General features: G+C 43.9%; 1 protein-coding gene across 6 annotated transcripts in view; it reads right to left on the bottom strand.

The window, feature by feature from the left end:
• The window catches only part of FERMT2 (FERM domain containing kindlin 2), an 87,619-nt gene that overhangs the window by 18,170 nt on the left and 49,477 nt on the right, over positions 1-19,972 (bottom strand). For 3 of the 6 annotated variants that reach the window (XM_083514830.1, XM_083514829.1, XM_083514831.1), the window contains exons 5-10: positions 9,198-9,230; positions 8,358-8,583; positions 8,148-8,250; positions 6,877-6,984; positions 5,123-5,257; positions 1,786-1,835 (exon numbers count right to left, since the gene is read on the bottom strand). In XM_083514830.1, the coding sequence (XP_083370956.1) occupies positions 1,786-1,835; positions 5,123-5,257; positions 6,877-6,984; positions 8,148-8,250; positions 8,358-8,583; positions 9,198-9,230 (655 nt within the window). The remainder of the gene's footprint in view (positions 1-1,785; positions 1,836-5,122; positions 5,258-6,876; positions 6,985-8,147; positions 8,251-8,357; positions 8,584-9,197; positions 9,231-19,972) is intronic. The other 3 variants (XM_083514834.1, XM_083514832.1, XM_083514833.1) reach the window with 1 other exon arrangement.

Below are 19,972 nucleotides of genomic sequence, written 5' to 3'. Positions count from 1 at the left end.
CGTCTCAGGTTGCCTGATGGTGTTTACAACAAAAGGAAATGCCCAGGAAACGAAAGGGAAAGGCAGTTCAGCGTCTCCCCACCCCACAATATGAAAAGAATCGGGGTGGGGATGGAGAAGCAGCTACCTATAACCCACTGCAAGGATGACTAGGACTTCCTAGGGACCGCCGATAACCCAGAAAGCAGCCCACGTTTTAATGTGTTGCCTTGCAAACAACTGTTCTCCACTTCCTCTACATACCTCGCTATATTACACATACAACCAATTCCTGAATTCCTGTCATGTCCAGAGTATGGTGGGTATTAGCTTGCAATAGACGACTAAGGCTGCCAAGACATTAGTCAAAGTCCAGACACAACTGTTTCCAGTTTCCACATGCCCTGATCCAAGATAATACTCTTCCTCCCCCCTCCAAATAAAAAGCCTTATTTAAAAATCAAAATAAATCTGACTAAAGAATAGCGCAGCTAGCCTAAAGCTGGTGTTTTCTGGCAGCTTAAATAGAGCAAACTGGCCAGAATCAAGCTTGTTTATTATCCATCTATGTGCTCATGAAGTCCAAGGAAGGTACTGGAGTGATATTTCAAGCTACGCAACAGTCCCTAATTTTAGGACAGCTGGGATGGCTGCCAGGGTGAACTCCATCACAGAAAACATTTCAGCACCAGCTACTGATCTAAGGAGTAGTAAAGGACCTGAACCAGTTTTAATATCTAAAACGTAAGATGCTGGGCCTCAAACCATTCTGCAGTTCTTATCCTTCAATAATAATAATAATAATAATAATAATAATAATAATAATAATAATAATAATAATAAATTTTATTTATATCCCGCCCTCCCCAGCCGAAGCTGGGCTCAGGGCGGCTAACAACAGTCAAAATAGTCCAACATTCTAAAGCCATTGGCTGCATCCAGTGCTATTCCCAATTTAGAGCAGGACCACCGAAATGAATGGAAATGACTCATTGAGGGTCATTAATTCAAATGGGTCTACTCTGAGTAGGACCAGCATTGGATCCAACCCATAAATTTGAACAATGGGTCACTTCACGCACAGACGTATGTACAATTCTGGCATAATTTATTTAGCACTGAGGGATGGATGGCAGGTACCAAATCAATCACCACAACTGATGTTTTCATACACTTCAAATCACACACAAGTACAGTATATGAACCTGATCAGTGTGCAGAGATTAGCTGCAGTTATAATTGCATAGCTTGAAATATTACTCCTCCAGTACAGTGGTACCTCAGGTTAAGTACTTAATTCGTTCCGGAGGTCCGTTCTTAACCTGAAACTGTTCTTAAGCTGAAGCACCACTTTAGCTAATGGGGCCTCCTGCTGCCACCGCGCTGCCAGAGCATGATTTCTGTCCTCATCCTGAAGCAAAGTTCTTAACTTGAAGCACTATTTCTGGGTTAGCGGAGTCTGTAACCTGAAACGTATGTAACCTGAAGCGTATGTAACCCGAGGTACCACTGTGCCTGTCTTGGACTTCATGAGCACATAGATGGATAATAAACATACTCAAAGATACTCTTAGTTGTCAAGCCCTGGCAGTGAAAATAAATCCAGGGGCTGAGTGCATAAGATGTTTAAGCCATCTGTAACATTAAAAAAAATCTACTTCCTAAGTATATGTGGTAGAGGCTGCTTCAGGTTTCAAAGCCAAGCAGAGGGAGCCCCTAGAGATTCTAGGAAAGAAGCACTGCAATTTTTATCATTAAGGTTCGCTGATCTTTGCTGCACTCCCAGGATTTCCAGCCAATACTTACTTGAAGACTTTAATGAAGTCGGCAAGCTCCGGGATCGAAGTGATGTCACCCTGAAAACAAGACATCAGCCATTGTGTGTTTCATGTGCCAGAAACAAGAATCAGTACTGGGGGGGGGGGGGGAAATGCTTTGGGGACAGCAATTCAGCTTATTAAAACGCTTGCAGGGTTGCTTCAAAAAGGCAGCACCCTTGCTTGAGTAGGAAGAACAAGAAAAGACCTGATTCAATTAAAAAAACAATTATAGCAACAAAACTTCAAGGACTTTCTGGCTATGAATGGCCAGCTAGAAAACTGTGTTGTTTTAGATCTTTGGACAGGCTAAATGGTCTGATTTTTTTCAGATGCTTTCAAACAAGAAAGACGGGCTCCTATTTAACTTTCCAGTGCAGTACAGTATTATATTCATACCACTGAGCCTAAGGCTTGCCGATCAGAAGGTCGGCGGTTCAAATCCCTGCAACGGGGTGAGCTCCTGTTTGGTCCCAGCTCCTGCCAATCTAGCAGTTCGAAAGCACGTGCAAGTAGATAAATCGGTACCACTCCAGCGGGAAGGTAAACAGCGTTTCCGTGCGCTGCTCTGGTTTCGCCAGAAGTGGCTTAGTCATGCTGGCCACATGACCCGGGGCAACTGCATAGGCTCAGAATAATTTTATTTATCCATACCGAGTCCATGTTAAAATATTCTTTCTTGCCTTTTAAAACAAGATCATGGCCTGTTCAGGTGATGTGCCTAAGGGGAAAATCTCATTGTGTGTAGAAGGCCTAGGGTTGCATGTGGTGGTCCCATGTGGCCCAGGCCTACTAATTTAGCCCCCATCCTTCTTTATTGGAGCAAGGAGGGTTTGAAGTGGGCCTTCTGCCTGCAGCTGTAGAAGTCTCTGCTCAACTGGGAGCCCCTTTGGAACTTCTCTGCTCAGCATGGAAATGTCTGGGATAAGTGGGCAGGGATGCAAACCTTGGGGGTCAGCTAGCATGTTCTACTCCATGCCCCCAACACACTGATATTTCCTCTTCAGGCATTAACGCCTGAGAAGGACTCATGTGAGAATCTAGCAAAAAAACGTAGACCATTCCAGACTGAGGTCAGCCCCCCACAGCTGATGACTGTCTGTAATAGAGTGAACCTTGCTTTGCAACAGAGAATGGCAGCTGTGCCTCCAAAGCTATAAATGACTTCCAATCCACTCCTCTGCCCTTGGGCACCATACACAGCTCCTTCTCTTTCAGCTGCTGAGGAATCAGAAGCTCAGGCCAATAGAATCCTGCCTTTACTGGAATGGGCATTCCTCAAACTTGCAGAACTGAATGGACACAGATTCCAATGGCTCTTGCATTTCAAGACAAAGGCATTCCAGAGTTGCATGCAGAGCTTTGCTTAGCCAACAGCTAATTTCCTTTCCCCATCTGTCCAAATATGCACATGCTTCTGTAGGAAGAGTTCTCAGTGTCTGAGATGAGTCTTCCCAGTGGAGGCAGTGACTTTACAGCAACAGAAAGAGCAGGGATCATTTCGAATGAGTCTTCAGGAAAGCACGTGCATGAATTTAAATTGTATCCTCTGATAAAGAACAAACTATTGAAACTCAGCAGCGAACTGATGAACTAGGTGAATGGTTCAGTGCCTGATTTAGGGCAGTGCAACTAGTTCCCCCCCACTGGGTGCCAAGTCGAAGGGGTGCCCGCCTTCTTAAAGCCTGGTAAGTGCTTGCCCTGCTTTGGGAAGGAGGTGGGAGGGCTCTAGGATTCTGCCAGAGCCCTTGTGCTTCCTTCCCAAAGCTCGCTTACCCAGCTTGGGGAAGGCAGTGAAAGGGCATCACATTTTGGCTTCGCTCAGGGCGCTATATTACCATGGATGCCTGGAATTCCTTATCATCTTGCCACATCATCCAGTTTTTGTGCCTCAGATTACTCAACAAGAGGAACACTATATGGTGAGCTCCCCATACCCCACATTACTTAGGTATTATGTTGATGTCTCTGCACCTCTCTGTCATTTTTCTTTTGATTAACTGCTGCAAGCCGATAGGTAATGACTTGATTTCCGTTGCACTTTGCTTGTTTCTCCTTGCTTGGGCCTCTCTAAGAGACCCCAGCTCTTTGCACTGATTCGTCGGGCCCAATGCCCGAGACAAGAGTGAGTCCCACTTAACACTGCTCAGTTGGCATTTAAGTTGCTTGCTGGAAAGATATGGGGAAAAGGAAAGAACCCCTGTGCTAGGACAGGAAAGTTTAAGAGGTATGCTCCATAATCGAAAGAGGATGAAATCCTTACATCACAGGCAGCAGGGCTAAATGGGTAACTTCCATTAAAACTTCTGCAGATTCTCCTGTTTTACACAGTAATCTTGATATGCTTCCTCTGATTTATTTACACATTTTAAAAGGCTGAGATGAGAGACTGAACCAATTTGGAAGATAGGCAACATCAAAGACTTGTGTTGCATCCCAGCATAAGCAATCGTGTAAAAAAATTGTGTATGAGAGCAGGATGCTTATCTCTGGAGGGTGAAATCTGCAGTTCCAGAGACTCTGCAACCTATGAACAATCCAAGTTGGGCCACAAGGGAAGTGCTTGGCAGAACGACGTGCTTGGGATTCCTTGGCAGTGCCGGGTCTCTCAGAATAAGCACTCTTTAATGACGCTGGGCTGTATAAATGAACCCAAAAGAGACTCGTGCTCTTGCATCAAGTTTCTGATCTGCAGTGTTTACTGTGAGCAACATAACTCCTAAGTGCAAAAGTCTCCTGCCCAAGTTTCGCTGAAACGAATGGAGTTGTGCAAAAGCACAACTGGTGCAGAGCTCCCACCCATTGCAACAACACTTGTGCCAGAGAAAATTTCGCATGGAATGCATTTCTGGCTTATTGCATCACAACAACAGGTCTGCAAGAGAACAAAGAAAGCAGGAGATGACTGATTCAATGGAGACTCTTGCAAGGGAATCCAGGGGTCTTGCTTCCTGTTCCATTCTGACAGTTTGCTAGAGGGAGCTGCTGGCCTGCTCTCTGTTGAGTCAGCCCATCCACTGTAGATGATCAGTGACATTACAGCAGGGGTATGGAGCCTGTGGCCCTCCAGATGTCAGGGATGATGCAGCAATATTTGGAGGAACACATGTTCCCATCTCTGAATTAGAGTTATAAAACCGCATAGTCTTTAGCCTGTTTCTTCACTGTGGGAAGTCTGCTTCTCATTTACAGATAGAGCTTCTCTCAAAATGTTCATTTAGGTCTATCCACTCAATTGCACGTTTTCTTCCAGATTGCCAGCCCCAATGCTTTGGCAGAGATGTGCTCTTTACGTCAAGATTGAAGCTCCCACTTCCTGCCCTTACCAGAATTGTGGATGTCTTCCCACCTTCCAGAGTAATCTCCAGGTCAGAAAGGGCAGCGTCAACTTCATCAACCTCTTTGTCACTGTTGTTCAAGTGATTTTCAGATGACATGATGGACAGCTTATTGATGTGGTACTGAAAGAAAGGAGTAAAGAGCCAAATAAAGACGACTGTAAATGAAACTGCACTTCGGCTAAGAAAAGATTGCCGTAACCAAATCCTCAAAAGAACTCCCAGGGCGGGTGGGGAGGAGTAGCTTTTTCTGCAAGGTAACATTCATGCCTGACATTTTCCTGTGAAGCTACTGTGTAGTATATTAAGGGTGTGGAGCTTACTGAGTGGTGCTAAACTTCTTCTCCAATTGAAGCTCTCCAATTTACCGTATTTTTTGCACCATAACACTCACTTTTTTCCTCCTAAAAAGTAAGGGGAAATGTCTGTGCGTGTTATGGAGGGAATGCCTACGGGTGGCATGCCTACGGATTTTCCTCCTCTAAAAACTACATGCGTGTTATGGTCTGGTGCGTGTTATAGAGCGAAAAATACGGTATATTGGCAAGACCAAAAGGTACCAAAACCTTTGTGACCTGTTCAGAGCTTGGTGATCTTATAAGTGTGTGTGACTTATAAGACCAATTTTACTTCCAGAAGATGGCAAATGTGGTGCATCTCTTTACCATCATGTTAATTCCAACTACCAATTTACAGAGGTATTTAACACTAGTCCTACTCAGAGTAAACCCCCTGAAGTTAATGGACATGCCCATGGTCTCATCTGCAGTACAAATATGAACAAGTATCAAACCACTACAAAAAGTAATGGCTCCCCCCCCCCCGTCAAGAGTTCTGGGGGATGTAGTTTGTTAAGGGAGCTGACAGTTGTTAGGAGACCTCCTCACAGAGATAAAAATCTCAGTGTGGTTTAGTAATCCCTATTTCCCAGGGATGTCTGGGAACTGTAGCTCCGTGAGTATTATAGGTATCTCTTAACAAGTTCCTTGAAGGTCTCAAACATAAATGTTAGGCCTTACAACCTTAGGTTTTTTTCCTGCACAATAGCTGTGGTCTATATCCCACACAGAACTACAGTTTCCAGAGTTTCCTGGGGAAAGAGATGGATTGTTAAACCACTCTGGAAACATATCTTTGAAAGAGCCAGGCAGCATATCAGATACAAAGGACAGTTATAGGAGAATGCCCCCATTTGAAATAATTATGATGTGATGCCCCCTTCAAGGGGAATAAAGTGTGAAGGGGACTTGAGTTGGCATTACATCTGTTTATAAGGTCTGTATTGTGTGTGCCAAAAATGGCAAACTGTGTCCTATTCTAGAGAAGGAGGGTAGAATGTATTTTTGGGAAACCCAGGGATTATCACCAGCTGTCTGAGAGGCTCAGTGCCAGAACCCTGTGGTTCAGTAACCTAATGTACTTGTTATTTGCTTAAAAGCCAACAAAAAAGGAAAGATGGATACAAACATGTTTGCAAAAAAGAATCCAAATTCCTTTGCTTGAGACATAACAAGGAGGAAAATTATTTTGAAATCACCTAAAAAGGTTCAAGTAAACCCTAAAAAATGGGGAAGAAGCCAAGATCTGTCAGAACAAACCATTCTAGCCACTGAAAAAAATATAGGGCAAGACACAAAGCTCAGTCAGCATGTCAGAGGCACTAATACTTTCTAGAGAAAGGTATCGTTAAGATGGCAAAAATTTAAAGTTCAGAGATTTGGACCTACAGCATCTCCACTCACCTGCAATGCTGCAAACATCATCATTTCCTCCTCTGTGCACTCTATTTCTTCCAAAAGAATAGCCCATTTCGACTGCTCATAGAGTTGGTTGATTCTGATCGCATCGTACTATGGGGACATGACCATATCATTTGTACAGGACCCTGCTTAAGGATTATAGCACATAGCTTTTTGTAGTCAAGTAATAAAATCCTGTCAAATCATTAAGGCTTTTGAATGCCTTCGTTTCTATTTGCTGCATCAGTCTGAAATACCAAAGAAAATTTCCAGCCTACTAGGGAGCTAGTATACAGTATCTCCAGCCATTAGTCACCCCCACTGCTATAAAGGAAAGACATCACAAAGAAACCAGCTATCCGAAATCTGCTCAAATTGTTTGCCCAATCCTACACATTTTCCAGCCTCATTTGCAATTAAGCCTTCTGTCTGTGTTCTATCAACACTGGTTAACTAGTGGTGCTTCTAGATATAAGTAGGATGAATTAGTGTCACCAAACAGTCATTCATTACCTAACAGTTCTGCAAAAGTTTGAGCTGGGTTGCCCATCAGATTATGACTGTTCCAGTTTCCATAAGGTAAGCATGTCCAAAATCCGTTTTGGGGGCATAACCCGGCCCGCCAGTCGGTTTAATCCGGCCCCTGTGGCAGTTTATTTCCGGGGGTAAAATCCTTTTAAAAAGCTCAACAACTTTGGGGTAAAATCATAAAACAACTTCAATCCTAAAAGAAAGAGCAACAACTTTGGTCGGCCCTTCGCTTCATCAAATCTGGCCCTCTTTGAAAAAAGTTTGGACACCACTGCCATAAGGAGAGGGAGCCCAGCAGATAATACCTTTCCTAGTCTTCCTGAAGCCACAAGTTTCTGTTTGTCTAATTCAAAATCACTCTCTGTTCCCCCCGCCTCGCCTTCTGTCACTTCAGTTATGCCCCAAAAGGGACAAAATTCATTGCTAGCCTGAATATTGGAAAAATAAACATTTAATTTTCACAAGACACATACCAAATTATTCCACTAGCTTAATTAAATCCATATGCAGAATCAGCATTTCCTCTCTAGAACATGAAGCGCAACCGTGCTATTGGTATGGATTCAGCTTCTAAGCAGGCAAGAATTGCAGAGCCGTCGAGCCTGTGCAGTATTAGTGGGTTTAGAACATTTTGGCTCCTTTCCCCGCCTTACGGTACATGTGTCATGCATGCCCTTTTCTGTCTCTCCATCACAGACACTGAAAATCCTGGAGAAGATATCCCAGCACACATAGCATTATACCTTAGGATTCAAATCAAAGAAGCTGTAGTACTTAAACCGAAGAAGTAAGGCTTCATTCTCCTTCACATCCTGCTCCATAAGTGACCTTGAAGAATCCAGCCACCTGCCAACACACAAAGAAAGTGCTGGCTTAGTCATGTCAAATGACATTTTCCCCCTTCTTCTTCTTCTTCAAAATATAAGCTGCTTAAATAAGCTTTTAAAACCTACCCCTGGTTGATCTTGGCCTTATCCAGAAGCGCCTGTGGTTTATACATTTTGGCTAAGATTTCTGGGGAGGTGATGGGCTGGCTGACGGCAAGTATACCTGGATTCCCTTCTGATAAAGCACTATCTCCAAACCAAGCGGAAGTTGGCGACAAAGGGCTCCCATCGTGTGAATCGTAAGTTGGCGTCATGGTTTTGCTATAAAGCCCTGGGCTTGAATAAATGCTTCCTAATTTGAGAGAAGAGAATGAGAACAAAGTTATCATCAGAATAAAAGATAGCATTTTGTTTCACTGGACGAAGAACAAATAGACAAATAGACAAGCGAAGAGTTCCGCAAAGAAATTTAAGTGTGCAAGGAGAAGGGAGCACAGGAGTTTGAATGACAGGCAAATCTGGCTCCCATTTCCAGCATATCACAAAAAACAAGAACTTGCATCTCAAGATGCTCACTGGAGTTCATACATTTCCCCATGATCTGTGAATCTGTACTTCACATTATCATAAAGCAGATACTGCTTGCAGGAGTGTAAGTAACTGATGCTTCTAGGGCTCTGCTTCTGATATAATGCTAAAATCAAAACAGTATTTTTGTTTAATATTACTAAGCCACTTTTCCAACAACATAGTCAAACTCAAAGCATCTCACAACAATATCAATATCCTAAATAATTGTTCAATGGGAAAAGACGACCCAGAACTGCATTTCCATGCTTTGTAAGTAGAGCAAAAAACTAAGAACGTCCTGTTGCATGAGGATTTTCAGACTCGTGTAGATGAGAGGTAGGAAAACAGTCAAAAGAAAAGTCACAGGAGATGAAGTCCTACCCACATAGGGCTCACCTTTCACTGGGCCGATGTAAAGAACATCAGAGCCTACAGAGAAGGAAAGAAAGGAAGTCAGAAGGTAAGATGAAGACGCAGAAAGAAGCAGAAATAAGAATAGCAGGGGTGAAAAACAGGCAGGGGTGAAAAACAGGCAGAGATGTTCAAGGGTGCAACTGAGCACATGACACATGTGAAGAGGTCTGAACTGTACACCGGATGGCAGGGGAAACAATAAAATAAAGCCTATAGGCAGTAATTTTATTATGGCAATGTGCATCAAGTGACAATGCAAAACAGCAGAAATCTAAAAGATCAATAGCACACGCCTGTAACGGTGTTTTTAGCACCAAGCGCCCATGTTGGAAAATCAGTGCTGTGAAATTAGAGCAGACTGTTGTCAGGCTGGGTAAGTCCATTTCCACCCAGTTCTCCAGGAAAATGAGGACTTGGCCAAGATGAGCAGTATTACTTCTATCTGACAAGGGAGGAAATACAAAACTCCTGCTTCGTCATCTTTTGCCTATACACGCAATGGAAGGAAATGAAGTAGTCCATTCATTACTTCCCTTGCTTGGCAATTATCTCAGTGCTGTTGCAAACATTACTCAGAACACTGGAAAGTGGAAATAGTTTTGCCTTTCCTTCTTCTTCTTTTTTTACTGAGCAACTGGGTAAGAATTCTGCCTGACTGCTGCTCTTTATAAATACCAAAGAAAAGGACTCTGCATCTTTTGTTTTTTGATTTTTTTTTGGGGGGGGGGAGTATGGAAGTTCCTATATCAGATGTAAGATGCTTATTTCTAAATGTATAAAAATCCTTATATGTCAATACAACTTTGTGCAGGGAGCCATTTGTAGCAGTTAGTTTTTACCTAACACACAGCCAACTGAGTTAATACACAGGATAGCAGAACTCTTGAAAAACAGACTGAGTTTTCACTTTTTCACGTAACAGCTGCACATTGCACAGAAACTCTCCGTGTGAAATGAAGATGATGAAGTCACGGCATGAGGATTTTACCACTTCAGAAATGAGTATCTGAAGCAGCCCTCACTGAAGGCAGTAAAGAGTTTCCCTTTTCTTGGCTGAACTCTGAGAAACAAACACGGCTGCCTGGATTTCAGCATGCGGCTCCCCAGGCTCAAAACCAACTCTTCTTAAAATAGTTCACGAGAGTCTAAGCTGCACAATCTCTTTGTGGTGAGCTTCTTATAACCTCTTGCTATGCATGTGTTGCAAGGCTCATTCTTCAGAGTTTTAGAATATTTGCCATTATTCTGTGTTAAATTTAAAAGCCTGGTTTAAGCCTCCTTTATGCAGCGACCCACCTCCTGCTATTAGGGAGATCAATAAGGCAAGCACAGTATTTTTCACTCTACAGGACGCACCAACCATAGGACGCACCCAGTTTTAGAGGGGGAGAACAAGGAAAAAAAAATCTCTCCCTCTCTGCGCAGCGCCCCTTCAGCGAAGCGGCAGGAGAAACGGAGCCCCTTCCATTTCTCCTCCCGCTTCGCTGGAGGGGCGCTGCGCAGAGAAGGAAAGCTGCACAGCACCTCTCCAGCGAAGCAAAGCCAGGAGAGCAAGAGGGATCAGTGTGCACCGATCCCGCTTGCTCTCCTGGCTTCAGGCGGCTATCCCTGAAGTCTGGAGAGTCTTGCTTCTCCTGTCAGAGGCTTCGTGTTGCTTTAGCTGAAGCCATGGAGCCTGCATTTGTTCCATAAGACGCACACACATTTCCCCTTAATTTTTGGAGGGAAAAAGTGTGTCTTATAGAGCGAAAAATACGGTATGCACCTTAGGATAGGGGCAGGCAGAAGGTAGACTGTGATACTTCTTCTACAAGGTGGGGGTGAGAAATTTTGCCTCTTGAGGCCCTTAAGGGTTGGAATTCTCATGGTTCATTTTGCTCCCACTCAACAGAACTGAAAGCTTCACTAGACTTTCGCTAGACTTTGCTTGGATAGTCTAGTCCAACACTAACATTAACATTAAACCTTCCTTAAATAAAGAAAATGATTCTGTTTGCAGTAGAGGATCCAGGGTCTTATTAACAGCAGAAGTAGAAATTCAGAGAGCTGGCTTCCCATGTGCATCATTAAGATGGTGCTGCCACTGCTCCAATCAGTTTAAATCTATTTAATTTCTGGGTGTCCAGATTAGCTTCGGATCATTTGGAAACTTTGCACCTCCAGTCTATTGGTTTTTTTTAAAGGAACTTGTACTATACACTCACAACAAGCAGAATTTGAGTCAAGATTAGCCCTCAAAGAGCCAATTTTGTGCCAAAAGTATTTAATAGGACAGAAGCAGCAGGGGAAAATATTCTCATTCTCTCTCTCTCTCTCTCAACAGAATATTTTATTAATTTGTAGTAAAATAACACCGATAAATTCCAACAAAACCTGTAGATTATTGAATGCTTATATTAATCAGATATAAAAAGAAAAGTCGAGCAGGGGCACTGCCTAATACTGAATCATTGGAAGCGTCTTCGAAGTCTCAGCTATCTGTGATGTGGTTTCTCCATAAGTAAGCTTGAGTGGCTGGAGATCTTATATTAACATGATTTCTATACACATAGTTGAGATATAGGGACCATACCTTACCAATATGGCCATGCTTAGTTTGACCTCTAACAACCCTTCTGTGTTGTGTAAGGGGCTCAGAAACGCCCGCTCTCACACCCAACACCTGGTGGCCTTGTAACATATACGTTTCTGTAAAGAGCTGCAAACTGCGAAGCCACCTCTGGCTTGATCTAAAAGAACCCCAAAATATATTTGGAATATGAGAGCAGCAGTGGCTGAGGACTTAAGTTCAGTATTTGTTCAGCTGTGGAGTAAATAGGCCGCAGCAGGGGTGGATTTTAAGAAGCAATGAACAGCTGAAACTGAATTTAACTACCACTAGAAGAACACACTAGTGTAGGTGTGTGGAAAGCCTTTGCTGAACTACAACTCCCATCACCCCTGGCTATTAGCCATGTATGCTGGGGCTGCTGGGAGTTGTAATTTAGCAACACCTGGACAGCCAAAATCCCACACCCACCTGCAACAGTGTTTCCTCTGAAGCATAGTTCTCATTCACTGCTGTAAATCTAATAACATATAAGGATTGTAAACTGTTTTTTCTAATAATACTGTAAGGAAAGTCACCATTATTTTTATTTTACAGATGGAGAATACAAGCTGGGAGTGGGAGTGACCTGTTCAGCTTATAGACACCAGGGGTGAGAAATCTCATGCCTTGGGCACAGAATACAGCCCTCCAACTTCTCTAGGTCCTGGACTCTCCCCCTGGAGTCACTGGTCCACACCCTCTGAGTGTTTTACCTGGTTGGATTCTATGAAAGGGCTTTGAGCTTAGTTCGGTTGCGTTACTGAAAACAAATTCCTAGGCTTAGAATGGGCTCAGAGGCAGGCTGCTATTTAATTCTACATATGTTTTGCACTTGTCTGTGTTTTATGGGGCTTTGGATTTTAGTGAACGAACACACACACACACACACACACACACACACACACACCCCTGCCTTAGGACGAAACAGTACAAGCATTTTAAATTGGTGCATAAATTGCTCTATTACAGCACGAAGAGGGTTTTTATGCAGAACACATAAGAACATAATAGGCCGCTGGATCAGGCCAATGGCCCATTTATTCCAGCATGTGGTTCTCACAGTAACCAATCATATGCCTGTGGCAAACTCACAAGGAGGCTCTGAGCACAGCAGCCCTCTCCCTTTCTGTGGTTTCCAGTAACGGGCATTCAGAAGCAATGCTGTTTCCAACTGTGGAGGCAGAGAATAGCTATCCTGGCTAGTAGCCATTGAGATCCCTCTCCTCCATGAATTTGTGCCATCCTCTTTTAAAGGGTGGTTGTCATCACCGCCTCCTAGACGAGTGAGTTCTGTAGTTTGACCATGTGCTGCGTGAAAAAGCCCTTTCTTTGATCTGTCCTAAGTCTTCAAACTTTCAGCTTCTCTGAATGTCCACGAGTTCTACTGTTATGAAAGGAGAACAACTTTTCTCTATTCCTTTTCTCCACACCATGCATAATTTTATAAACTTCTATCATGTTGCCTTGTACTTGCCTTTCCTCTAAACTAAAAACCCAGGCAAAAACAGGTGTGTGATAGCACTGGAGGCTGAAGGATGACGACAACTGGAATCCAACTGCCACCGAGAAAGGCTGCTGGGATTCTAAGGAGGCCAGCTGCTTCTGCACAACCATCCTGCAGCTCACACAGGAGTCAATTCACTGTGCAACTGATTATTCCAATCTGCATTTATTTCAAGGAAGGCTGTAAAGAAGCAGTGCTTAATAGCTTGCGGCTGCAAAATGAGATGCCTATGCACAAAAACCAAGTATTCCATTTCTTCCCATTTTCGCTTTAGAAATGTTCCCACTTGGAAATTAAGAGGCATTCCTCCTTGACAAATTGTTTTTCTAAAAAAATTACAATGCTATCAATGTACATTACAATTTCTAGAGTAAAAAAAAAAAGGTAAACAAAACAAAATAGAACAGTCTTTGTCAAAAGGAGTCTTTCAAAAGCAGGCAAGTTAAGACAGACATGAGAGCAAATGCAATCGCATGCTACTTGAAACCGATAGAGGTTCTTCCGTATCCTTTTTCTCTTGCAGCTTTTAAAACAATATCCTTAACACTTTAGCACTTTGCCCTTGCTGCTACCGCATTTCATTTGGTGGCAATTCTATGTCCTTTATTAACCACTTGGAGAAATAGACCCCCCATCTGCACAATACAGTCATACGTTGGGTTTCAAATGCTTCAGGTTGCGTGTTTTCAGTTTGCGCACCGCGCCGAACCCAGAAGTACTGGAACAGGTTACTTCCGGGTTTCGGCGCTCACGCATGTGCAGAAATACTAAATCACGCTTTGCGCATAAGCGACGAATCGCAATCCACACATGTGCAGATGCGACGCTGCGGGTTGCGAACGTGCCTCCCGCACGGATCACATTCGCAACCCGAGCGTCCACTGTACATCTAAAATTGTGTCACACAACTTTAAACAAAGAGTCCTGGGAGCTGCAGCTTGTTGCAGGTCCGAGAGTGCTTAGGAGACCCCCTATTCCCATCAGAGAGCTACAATTCTTGGAGTTCCCCTGGAAGAAGAATTAATAAACCACTCTTGAGAACAGTAGCTCTAAGAGGCAAATGGATTCTCCTTACACAAATTTGTGATTCTGCTTTAAAAGTATAGTGCCTAGGGGTTCTTAGTTGGTGAAACTGTAGAATCAACAGCATTCCAGAACAGAGGGCTGACCTGCAATTTGAGCAAAAATGGGTCACGGAATCTTGGCTTCCACTTCACTGCAAAGAAGGGATACTGAGAATTTGCAGGGGAGAGCAAATGAGCCACCAACCCCACCACAGCTGCCCTTCGCTTGCAAATCACACTCCCCTGTCCTTCTATCTATGCTCTGCTTTGCAGCGGAAAAGCAATAGCCAGTGAATTTAGAATCACTCAGTAGACTGACACGTAGGGGGGAGGCTTTTTCTTCTACAGGTTTGTCTGGATCCATAGGAAAGAGTCATCCATTTTTCTCTCTTGGGGGGAAAACTAGACATTGCACTGGAGGTATGTTACCATATCCCAGTGGTTTTAACTCTCTCTCTCTTAAATCTGAAGCTGCTACAATCAGGAAGTGAGGGAAGTAAGGAGAGACTCGCTGCCTAAACAACCTTCCCTCCTCCAGCCATTTCCCTCACTCAAAATCTTCTCCCCACAGACCTAACTTATTTTCCACCAACATGGGAAAAGTTACTCCTTTCTCTTCTCCTGAGTAGAAAAGCAGCTGGGTTACGTGTATGCAATTCCGGACAGAAACACAACCTTCTCTCCTCTGGTTAGGTATCCTCAGTGGCCTCACACAATGCTTTCATTTAACAATGCTGGAAGACTTGTTTTCCTTTGTTTTCTGTGTGATATCTAGTTTGGCCCTTAATGACACTTTGCATAGCAGGTCTCATGCTGAACTCAACTGTGTTTGTCATGACACTTAGCCAAGTGCCACAATCTCTCTCTGTGTGTGTGTGTGTGTTCTCTCTCCTCCCTATTAATGAATTTTGTTTTTTGTTTTTTTAAAATCTTGCTTCTCTCTCATATTTTGAGCAAAAACACTCTTTACAAAGCAACTAATCAATTTATTTACAATTCTGGGTTTTATGGAGGAATGCCAAGGGCAGGAGAGGACAGACTACAAAGCAGGATTGCTAAATTGCTCCCTTCAGTTTATCTGATCTTTGAAGCACTGTGATAAAACAAAACAAAAAAGCCACAATGGTGAAGAGGCGAGGGGAGGTGAGCCAGGGTGTGATCCTTGGAGAGCAATATCCTCCCAAGGACTGAAGACCTAGTGTTGAGAAATCCTGACACGCCCCCCCCCCCCCTTATTAAGCAGGTCAAAGAATCCAAGCCATTAGCAACAGAAGCAGGAAAACACACACACACACACACACACACAGCGCAACCTAGTAAACAAAATTCATAACATCTGAACTTTCACATTTTAAGATAGGGATGGACAACATTCTCCAGAATTCTTGTGTGGTCTGCAGAGACATGGCCAGAATCCAAGATTCATTCTGATGTTTAAGTAATTTTATATAGTTCCCATTAATTGAAATCATTTTTTTCAACTCATAATAATAATAATAATAATAATTTATTATTTGTACCCCGCCCATCTGGCTGGGTTTCCCCAGCCACTCTGGGCGGCTTCCACAGAAACCAAAAAACACTAAAATATCATACATTAAAAGCTTCCCTGAATAGGGCCGCCTTAAGATGTTTTCTGAATGTCAGGTAGTTGTCCATCACCTTGACATCCGATGGGAGGGCATTCCACAGGGCGGGCGCCACCACCGAAAAGGCCCTCTGCCTGGTTCCCTGTAGCTTCGCTTCTCGCAATGAGGGAACCGCCAGAAGGCCCTCGGCGCTGGACCTCAGTGTCCGGGCAGAACGATGGGGGTGGAGACGCTCCTTCAGGTATACTGGGCCGAAGCCGTTTAGGGCTTTAAAGGTCAACACCAATACTTTGAATTGTGCTCGGAAACGTACTGGGAGCCAATGTAGGTCTTTCAAGACCGGTGTTATGTGGTCTCGGCGGCCGCCCCCAGTCACCAGTCTAGCTGCCGCATTCTGGATTAGCTGTAGTTTCCGAGTCACCTTCAAAGGTAGCCCCACGTAGAGCGCATTGCAGTAGTCCAAGCGGGAGATAACTAGAGCATGCACCACTCTGGCCAGACAGTCAGCGGGCAGGTAGGGTCTCAGCCTGCGTACCAGGTGGAGTTGGTAAACAGCTGCCCTGGATACAGAATTGACCTGTGCCTCCATGGACAGCTGTGAGTCCAAAATGACTCCCAGGCTACGCACCTGGTCCTTCAGGGGCACAGTTACCCCATTCAGGACCAGGGAGTCCTCCACACCAGCCCGCCCCCTGTCCCCCAAAAACAGTACTTCTGTCTTGTCAGGATTCAACTTCAAAAAAAAACAATGATTTCTTTCCATGATCAGGATTTCCCCCTCTCCCAGGAATGACCCATACCCTACCCCTCCACGGTTGAGGGTTGTCTTCTACATAACATCTCTATCCTAAGGTTAAGTGCAGAGTCTCCAGCCACTAAATAATACAAATCAAAACAGTTATGCAATTCAGTAAGCTGCATGAAACCCAGATGTACGAATGAATACACAGCATACACATGGATGCCCTTGGTCACAGTGCATTTCTGACCTGCTAGCCAGTGGTGAAAGAGTAGCTCCCTCTCTGTTACCAACTGTGGCGCGTACGGAACTGGGACTGCGTGGGATTTCATTCTAGATCAACAACTCATTTTAATGAAGTCATGGCAGGTAAAAGTTCGTGGCCTTAAACTGGGTTGCAGTGGGCGGCAAGAAGGTATGTAACTGGCAAGAATGCATTTGTTATTCATTCTAGTAAGTGAAGAATGCTCTTTGGAAATGAGCGACTGGCGGGCTTGTGGCTTAATGCCAGTGGCCAAATTACTACCTTTAAATGAACTGTGTATGAATACGAGTGTATATTAAATCCTCAGGCTAACAAGGTGTGCAAGAAGGGAGTGCTGCAAAGGTAAGTTGTAGCAAACCATTCATTATCCCCCGGCCAAATCTTTAATGTTTCTCAGAATCCAATTCTAAGACTTGCTGTAACGTATGTGGAGTGGAATGTACCGTTGTCTACGGCATGGCAACTCAACAAAACATCATGTCCCTGAACCAAAATTATGTGGCATGAGCAGATTTTTTAAAAGTAATCCACAGTGCGCTGCTGCAAAAGGAACTGAATCTTACATAATGCCTTGGGGTGTGCAACAAGTTGACATTCTCCTATCTGCGCATTTACCCCCTGCTCTTCCGCACAACCCTGGCATGATTACTGCATGCAGAACACCTCCTCATCCCTTGTCCACAGGTGGGGGTGGTGAAAAATCAGCCCAGGACTGATCAGAAGGTCGGCGGTTCAAATCCCCGCAATGGGGTGAGCTCCCATTGCTCGGTCCCTGCTCCTGCCAACCTGGCAGTTTGAAAGCACATCAAAGTGCAAGTAGATAAATAGGTACCGCTCCGGCGCTGCTCTGGTTTCCGTGCGCTGCTCTGGTTTGCCAGAAGCGGCTTGGTCCTGCTGGCCACATGACCCGGAAGCTGTACGCCGGCTCCCTCGGCCAATAAAGTGAGATGAACGTCGCAACCCTAGAGTCGGTCACGACTGGACCTAATGGTCAGGGGCCCCTTTGCCTTTACCTATGCAGCGTTAGTGAGGGACTCAAGCATGTTTTACTCACATGGCTCGCTTCCTCCATGAATTTGACTAATGCTTAAAAAAACAATAATTAAAAAACAGAACAATACCCACTACTGCTCACCACCAGGTTTCCAGCCAGGCAATCTTCTATCCAGAAATTGGAACAGCTGTGATGGGAGATCATGGATGAGGTGATTACCCAGAGCTGCAGCTCCGTGGTACAAGATTTGCACACAGAAAATAGTTCAGCCTCCAGGTTGACTGCACTGACTGGTAGTAGCTCTCTAAGGTTTCAGACAGGGACATTCCTAGCCTGCTGGGGATTGTACCTGGGACCTTCTGAATGCAAAGCACATGCTCTACAGCTGAGGTACAGCCCTTCCCTATGGAGAATACTATATACAGAAATAGGTTTTAAAAACCAAGGAGAGAACCAATCATTCTAAACAATGATGTCTAAACAATCAATAGCCAGTTTTAATTACACTGGTAACCTACTCAATGGACTTGAGGCAGGTAAGAGCAATTCTAGATTAACAGGTAGGGTTGGTTTGGTTTTTTTTACTTGTCTAATAGTAAAAATGTGCACAGGGGAACATGAGGAAAATGAAGCAAGAGGGGGAAGACATGAAAGGAGAACTTTTCAGAAAGAAAACAAACTAATCACTGTTCTAATACGCAGACTAGTTTTGCAATTCCCCTTCCAAAGCACTCCCATTCTTTCAAAATAGGGTGAATTTCAGGAAACTATGCAAGGCATATGTTTTAAATTCTCACAACAGCATGTAGGGACTGGATCTCTTGTAATTTTAAGAATTTTTTTAGTTTTAATTATTTCTTGGAAGGATCAATGCACACTGGAAAGCTCTATGATGCTATCTTTAATTATGTATGCACACTCAGAAGCATGGGGACAAAGGAAGAATATCGAGATGTAAAAACCTAATTGTGGTTGGTGACACAATGGCAGGAGTCTGTCCTATTGATTTCTGACTTCCTAGCAAGCATGCGGAGCCTTACTCACTTGAAGATGATCCTGCAGTAAAGCAGCAATCAAGAGTAAGTTTGACTTGAAGTCATTCACAGGGACATGACGCCTCTAGCTGCCCCTTAAGATGAGGAGGCTGGCATTTTAAATGGAGCCAGACAGGAAAGATGTTTCAGGCATTAAGTTACTACTTGTGTTTACATCAGTAAAATGATCTGTTAGACATTTCTCCACAGGGGTTCCTTGGGACTGGCCCCAGCATGCCCTCTTCACACCTCGAGTGTCTGATGTCAGTACTTCCTGCTGCCAGCTAAGAAGGGGGTGCTGGTCCTCAAGCCAGCACACACTGCCTCACAATTAAAATTAGATGGCAGCTTTTGGCAGGACAGAAGGCTCCAGAAGCTAGAGATATGCAAAGAACCAATTCCTCATGGGGTTGCTTATAGCAGGTGCACCCATGACCCTAGCAGTCACTCTGCTGGAAACTGGTAAGACACAATTGCTGCACCAACACACCCCCTATGACACTGGCTGCCTATAAAGCAGTGTATTAAACTTAACCTAGTGTTAAATTTGAAGTTTAGTTTTGGTATTCAAGGCCCTAAAAGGTACATGTCCCAGCTACAATTCAGACTTCCTCCAAGAATCTCAATCTGACCAAACCCCACCCCCACATTGACGGATCCCAGCGTTGCATCTGAAAGCTTTTTAGAACAGAGCAATTTTCAGTGCGGAATTTGTTCCTTCCAGATGTCAGTGTTTTGTCAGAGGCCTTTCAAACATGAGGAAGACTGCAGAGAATCCACTGCATGTTTCTCATTAGGGCATTCTTTCCTTTTCCCACGTATCTGGTTTGGAAATTTATTTTTAAAAGCAGAGTACTATACAGTTTTAATGATAAAATAACTATTGTCCCCCTTTAAAAATATTTCAAACACTTTGTGTTATTGCAGTTTTGCATTTTAATGCTAAACACCCAGGGCTCCATTTGGTGGCTGGGATAT

Source organism: Podarcis liolepis, assembly GCF_965112155.1.
Source record: "Podarcis liolepis genome assembly, chromosome: 1".
Lineage (NCBI taxonomy): Eukaryota > Metazoa > Chordata > Lepidosauria > Squamata > Lacertidae > Podarcis > Podarcis liolepis.
Note: the sequence above shows the minus strand (reverse complement) of the source record. Positions and strands in the feature narration are given on the sequence as shown.